The 7188-nt window shown below is 45.0% G+C and overlaps 1 protein-coding gene across 1 annotated transcript; it reads left to right on the forward strand.

Moving 5' to 3' along the window:
* Window positions 1-411: 411 nt before the first annotated feature.
* LOC141446314 (uncharacterized) lies at window positions 412-1032 on the forward strand. Its single transcript, XM_074112874.1, has one exon. The coding sequence runs from the start codon at window positions 412-414 to the stop codon at window positions 1030-1032; it is 621 nt and encodes a 206-aa protein (XP_073968975.1).
* The last annotated feature ends 6156 nt before the right edge of the window (window positions 1033-7188 follow it).

Below are 7188 nucleotides of genomic sequence, written 5' to 3' on the forward strand. Positions count from 1 at the left end.
TCAGCCCCGAAGGAGATCTCGTGGCCACTGACGCTTCAGTCGGCGTCGGAGGATTGTCTGGGGGCGAGAGACTGTACGGAAGGATTAGAAATGTAAAATGTGTAGTATTTTAGATTGAAATGCCCGAATTATCCGTATGTTTGTATGTTTGGTTGAACCATAAAATTCTAGCTCCTCTTAGCTTTTGTTACAGAGATGTTGTAAATCCGTTTTTTTGTGATCCGAAAGCAGTTTAGGTCTTAATAACTAAATAATAATAATAATAATAATAATAATAATAATAATAATAATAATAATAAGGAGGCGACCGTGGCCTGGTTGACGCGTGGGCTGCTGTTCCCGGAAACGGAAGGTGCCCTCATCGCGATACAGGACCAGGTTGTTCCCACCAGGTACTACAGGAACCGCATCATGAACGATAGCGGTGTCGCCGACGTCAGGTGCAGACTATGCCGGGCTGCGCCGGAGACAGTTCACCACCTGCTAGCGGCGTGCCCCTTGCTGGCACAAAGAGACTATCTCCAAAGGCACAACAGTGTGGCCAGGATCCTACACAGAGAGTTGGCGCAGAAACTCGGTTTGATTCAAGATGCCCCCCCATACTACAAGTATGATCCCCTGCCCGTGCTGGAAGACGCGCGGTGTCTCTTGTACTGGGACAAAGAGGTACTGACGGACCATGCCGTCGCCAACACCCGGCCGGATGTGATCTGGCATAACAAAATAACAGGCAGGGTGTGGCTGATTGATGTATCTGTCCCGGATGACGCCAACATAGCCCGCGCGTATACCACGAAATTGGCTAAATACAGGCCACTGGCGGCAGAAATATCTGCTGTATGGAGAGGAGTCTCAGGGGTGGAGATAGTCCCGTTGATTATTTCAGCCACGGGACTTGTGCCGCGGTCGCTGGGGGAGGGCCTCTGCATGATGGGAATCAGGAGGACCATCATATACGAGATGCAGCAGGCTGTGGTTCTCCACACCTGCCGCATTGTAAGGGAAGTGCTAAGGGAAGACGCTAGAGACTAGGACGGACATATTTTTCTTTTTCTTTTGTCTTTATCATAGGACAATTGTCCGGTTCCAGTAAGAACCGTAATACCAGATAAAGAAAACAGGTTCCTCCCTTGCCTGCGGGCCGCGAGAAATTTAAAAAAAAAAACAAAAAAAAACAAATAATAATAATAATAATAATAATAATAATAATAATAATATAAGGGAAGGGATTAGCTAAGAGGTTAGCATACTGGACTCCCACGCGGAGGTCCCGGGTTCGAACCCAGCAGCTGACCCTTAGATTTTCTCTTCCTAAGAGCTTCTTACAGCTAACTGTCCGGTGGTCGACAGTGTTGTCTGTAACTAGAGAACACTGTCCGGAGGCCGGCAGTGCACTGGAAAAAGCTCCGGGCGCAAATAACCTCAGCTGTTGATGCGCCAAAAAAAAAAAAATAATAATAATAATAATAATAATAATAAGTACGGGAGGATTAGAAATGTAGAATGTGTAGTATTTTTAGATTAAAATGCCCCAATTGTCCGTATGTTTGTATGTTTGGTTGAACCATGAAGTTCTAGCTCCTCTTAGCTTTTGTTACAGAGATGTTGTAAATCCGTTTTTTGTGATCCGAAAGCAGTTTAGGTCTTAATAACTAAATAATAATAATAATAATAATTTTTTTTTTTTTTTTTTTTTTTTGGAGGGGGAAAAATGCATAATGCATCGTCGTGGGTGAAATGCCCACGGTATGTGGGACCCTCACCCACTAAAAAACCCACCTCCCCTAGAGGCATTGAAACCCACCTTGGAACCACTTGCGCATTACATCAAGGTGGTGCCTCACAATAGCTCATACGAGCTCCCACCGGATTTAATTAGTCTTTATTACGACAGGAGCAGACGGAAGTCCAGCTCCTGTTTCTTTCTCCTTAACACCACCTTAACAAAGGCAACCACCCGGTCCCAGCAGTCTTTGTGAGAGAGCATAATCCCCACTATATTTTCGGGCGTAATTCTTCCGATCTCCTGTTCCAATCTCTCCCTCTCCGACACCCATCTATCACACAGAAAGAATGTGTGATGGGCGTCATCGAGGTTAGAGTCTCTGAAGATGCATGACGGGTCTCCAACTTTCCCCATCCTATACAGGTACGAGGTGAAACACCCGTGCCCTGTAAGAAACTGGGTGAGGTAGTAGTCGACCTCGCCATGCTTTCTTCCAGCCCACTCAGAAGGATCGCCAATGAGCCGTGCAGTCCATCTGCCTCGGGTGTCCGTCCGCCACCTCTCATGCCAGGACCGAATAGAGTGATCCCTGGCCACCACCTTCGCCTCCGATCTTCCGAGGACTTCCTTTAAATCGTAAGCCATCTTACGTTCCTGGGCCAACAAATCGATGGGGATCACTCCAGCCACCACCAATGCCGCAGGCTCCGAGACCGTTCTGTAGGATGAGGCGATCCTGAACGCTCCTCTTCTTTGTACCGAAGCCATCTGCTTTCGGTACTTTTCCTTCTTAAGAGCGTCAGCCCAAACTTCACACCCGTACAGAAGTATGGCGTTCGTTACCGACATCAGAAGTCGGCGTTTACTTGACGTCGGTCCCCTAACGTTTGACATAAGCCCACTCAGAGCTGATGTCACCCTCGCGGCTTTCTCCGAAGAGTGCCTGATCTGCTCCCAAAACGAGAGTTTAGTATCCAGGCGAATCCCCAGATACTTTACCGCGCTGCTGGTGACAATCGTCTCGTCAGCTACGCAAACATGCACTCTCGTGGGGATACGTCGCCTTGTGAGTAAGACTATTTCTGTCTTTTCTGATGCCAAACTTAGACCGTGGTCCCTCAGCCAAGAGGTCGCGCGCCTCATTACTTGATTCAGCCTAATCTGAGCATCCTCAGTATCACGTGCGACAATAACGGCAGCGATGTCATCAGCATATCCTACCAAAAAAGAACTGTCCGGCATTTCCATACGCAGAATACCATCGTAGGAGACGTTCCACAGATCCGGCCCCAAGATAGACCCCTGAGCAGCTCCTCCCGTGATCTCTTTGCTACGCGGCCCGTCTGCAGTTTCATACCTCAGCTGCCTGTCCGAAAGGTAACTCTGTACTATGCGGAGAAGGTAGGGCGGTATTCTAAAGACAGACTCCAGTGCTCTCAACATATCCGACCACTTCGCTGAATTGAACGCATTACGGACATCCAATGTGGCCAGTAATACAATTCTTCTGGAGTAGTGATTTCCCTGCTGTGCTAGATGAAAAGTTCTCACCACTTCTTGTACAGCCCCAATGGTAGACCGACCTCGTCTGAAGCCGTACTGTCTTTCAGATAAATCACCAGCCTCTTGAATGGCCGCAGACAACCGTGGCTTAAGGAGACGTTCTAACAGTTTCCCCGCTGTATCCAGCATGCACAGAGGTCTGTAAGCTGACGGGGAATTCACATCGCCCTTCCCTTTGCTAATTAAAACCAGCCGCTGTATTTTCCATATTTTTGGAAAGATTCCAACTTCGAGACAGCAGTTGAACATATTCAGCAACAACTGTGGGCACGATCGGGTGATCACTTTTAGTGCCTCCGAGGGAATACCATCAGGCCCCGGGGCCTTCTTGTTCTGGAGAGAGCCAACAGCCTGATTTAATTCCTCTTCCGTGAACAGTGGTACATCCTCCAATAAGGGAAAGTACTGTTCTCGGCTACTCAGCGGGTGGGTCGGGAATAGTGCGGACACTATTTTGCCCATATCCCTCGCATCCATCTTGGGTGTTGGCGATTGGGATCCTAGTTTGCGCATCACAATCTTGTATCCCAATCCCCACGGGTCATTATCTAAATCCCGTTTTAGATCTTCCCATTTGAGCTGCTTGCTCCTAAAAATGGCATGCTTGAGTTCTCGTCTTGCCTGACTAAACTGGGCGTGTTCTTCTACTGCTTCGTCCCTATTCCGTCTCCTAGCTCTTGTGACAATACGTCTTAGGCGCAGACACTTTCTCCTAAGCTCAGCGATTTCTGCCGTCCACCAATATACAGCAGTCTTCCTTCCTCTAAATTTACTTCTTCGTGGCATAGATTCGTCACAAGCTTGGCGTACGAGACGCATGGTGGCATTGACAGTGTCTTCGGGAGAGCCCCTCTCAGACAGAACTGCATCTTTGCCCCTATTGATGGCCAACGCAAGGATGTCCTCATTCAACTTGGCTACATTCCATCCGGTTTCTTTCCCGTCGTTACCTGAAAGTCTGCTCTGGATACGTTGAAGGCTGAAGGTGATATACTGATGATCGCTTCCCGTAAAGTCTTCAATCACTCTCCAGTCTCTTATAAACCGCGCTAAGGACTCCGTTACCAAAGTGATATCCGGGATCGTCCCAGTGTATCCAGGCCTCCTGAATGTCGCTTTATTTCCCACGTTAGCCACCGTGAGTCCTAGCCTAGCTGCCATCTCCAAAACATGTCTCCCTCTAGCGTCTGTAGAAGGCATACCCCACTCCACTGCCTTGGCGTTAAAATCTCCAGCCACTATAACTGCCCGGCCCAAATCTTGGACTGTATCTTCCAGTCTGTCGACTTCCTCCCGAAAATCGTGAATGCTCATATTCGGGGTGAAGTAACAGCTCACATAAAAAATGTCCGCGCATTTCACCCAAACGTAACCTTGTCCAGCTCCGTGATTTACAACAAAAGCTCCATTTCTCCTAGTTGGTACCCAAATGGCCGCTGTTCCTAGTACATCCGAAAACCACTGAGCATCTGCAGAATCATGGTGTTGCTCACTAATAAGCAATATGTCTGCCTCTTTTTCACGTTGAATCTGGTGAAGGAGATTCTGCGCTGTAACACTCCTGTGTAAGTTTCCCTGTAACATTATTGTCATGCAGACCGATTTTTCGCATGATCCAAAGCTTTCCTAAATACCTCACATTTTCCTGTACCAGGCACGTGATTCGTATTAGTAAGCTCCTTTTCAGTACATAACATACATTTCAGAGCTCCTTTACAGTCCTTGGCCTTATGGCCTTTTTGTCCGCATCGAAAACAATCCTCACGTCTATCTGGCCCTTTGCAGTTACTTGACCGATGCCCGTATCCCAGACAACGAAAGCACCTGTCTACCACAGTTTTGCGCCGTATGCGGCAATTTACCCATCCAATCTTGATTCGCGATGTTTCTAGAAGCATAGAAACAGCCTTCTCATTAATCTTGGCAAAAGCCAATCTCTGCCCCCGATTATTAGCTTCAGTCAGGTTTACTTCAACTTCACCAGCCTCATACTTACATTCCCTCTCTATGGCCGCTATGACATCTTCCACGACAGTCATACTATCCAGGTCCCTGATCTCAATAGTCGCTCGTGGAGTCAGCTTCTTAACAGTTCCTGCATCCCCAAGGACTGTGTTAATTTTCTCCATTAACGCTTCCTGAGCCCCACTCTGCTGCCCAAGTTCAATCAGAACGTCACCTTTTTGAGTGCGTCGCAAAGATTGCACAGACGTACCTACCTCTTCTGGATTTATATTTTCGCGAATCTTTTTAAGTACTCCCGCGAAAGTCTCTTCTTCACCCGGTTTTATTAATATTGCGTCTGGTCGCCTTCTTACTTTGGGCTTTCTGTTTCTTTTTTCCTGCTTATTTGGACTATTTTCCCGCTTCTTTAGACTATTTTTTTCCTTCTTGGCTCTTGACCTTTGCGTTTCCCAAGGCCCCGCGACTTCCTCAGAAGTTTGTTCGCTCCCCGCATCCACACTTGTTTTCTGTTCCTCCTGACTGATGCTTGGTGCTGAAGTCGACGCTTCGGTCACTGTTGCCGTTTGAGTCTGCGGTTGCAACTTACTTTCAGAAACCATCCTCTTTTTAAGCAGGCTATCCAGTATATCCACGGATTCGTCTAACTTTAATAAAATAATAATAATAATAATAATAATAATAATAATAATAATAATAATAATAATAATAATAATAATAATAATAATAATAATAATAATAATAATAATAATAATAATAATAATAATAATAATAATAATAATAATAATAATAATAATAATAATAATAATAATAATAATAATAATAATAATAATAATAATAATAATAATAATAATAATAATAATAATAATAATAATAATAATAATAATAATAATAATAATAATAATAAACAAGGGAAGGGATTAGCTATGAGGTTAGCATACTGGACTCCCACGCGGAGGTCCCGGGTTCGAATCCAGCAGCTGACCCTTAGATTTTCTCTTCCTAGGAGCTTCTTACAGCTCACTGTCCGGTGATGGACAGTGTTGTCTGTAACGAGAGAACACTGTCCGGAGGCCGGCAGTGCACTGGAAAAAGCTCCGGGCGCTAATGACCTCAGCTGTTGATGCGCCAAAAAAAAAAAAAAAAAAAAAAAAAAAAAAAAAAAAATAATAATAATAATAATAATAATAATAATAATAATAATAATAATAATAATAATAATAATAATAATAATAATAATAATAATAATAATAATAATAATAATATAAGGGAAGGGATTAGCTATGAGGTTAGCATACTGGACTCCCACGCGGAGGTCCCGGGTTCGAACCCAGCAGCTGACCCTTAGATTTTCTCTTCCTAAGAGCTTCTTACAGCTCACTGTCCGGTGATCGACAGTGTTGTCTGTAACTAGAGAACACTGTCCGGAGGCCGGCAGTGCACTGGAAAAAGCTCCGGGCGCTAATAACCTCAGCTGTTGATGCGCAAAAAAAAAAAAAATATAAAGGGAAGGGATTAGCTATGGGGTTAGCATACTAGACTCCCACGCGGAGGTCCCTGGTTCGAATCCAGCTGCTGACCCCAAGATTTTTTCTTCCTAGGAGCTTCTTACAGCTCACTGTCCGGTGATGGACAGTGTTGTCTGTAACGAGAGAACACTGTCCGGAGGCCGGCAGTTCACTGAAGAAAGCTTCGGGCGCCAATAACCTTAGATGTTGACGCGCCTTAAATCGTTAAAAAAAATAAATAAATAAAAAAATAAAAAAATAATAATAGTAATAATAACATATTATAAATATAATCCGCCGACGCTGCTGCAGAATGCGCACACAAAAGTATATTGGGACACTCAGATAGTAACGGATAGGAGTGTTGCTAACAACAAGCCGGACATACTAGTTATAAATAGGAAGGGTAGAGTGGCACATATCGTCGAT

Source organism: Rhodnius prolixus, unplaced genomic scaffold (genome assembly GCF_049639745.1).
Source record: "Rhodnius prolixus isolate KJV_2025 unplaced genomic scaffold, Rpr scaffold_1, whole genome shotgun sequence".
Lineage (NCBI taxonomy): Eukaryota > Metazoa > Arthropoda > Insecta > Hemiptera > Reduviidae > Rhodnius > Rhodnius prolixus.

Excerpts from the sequence above, each read along its gene's own strand:
- LOC141446314 (XM_074112874.1), top strand. The coding sequence starts at position 412 with ATGAACGATAGCGGTGTCGCCGACGTCAGGTGCAGACTATGCCGGGCT.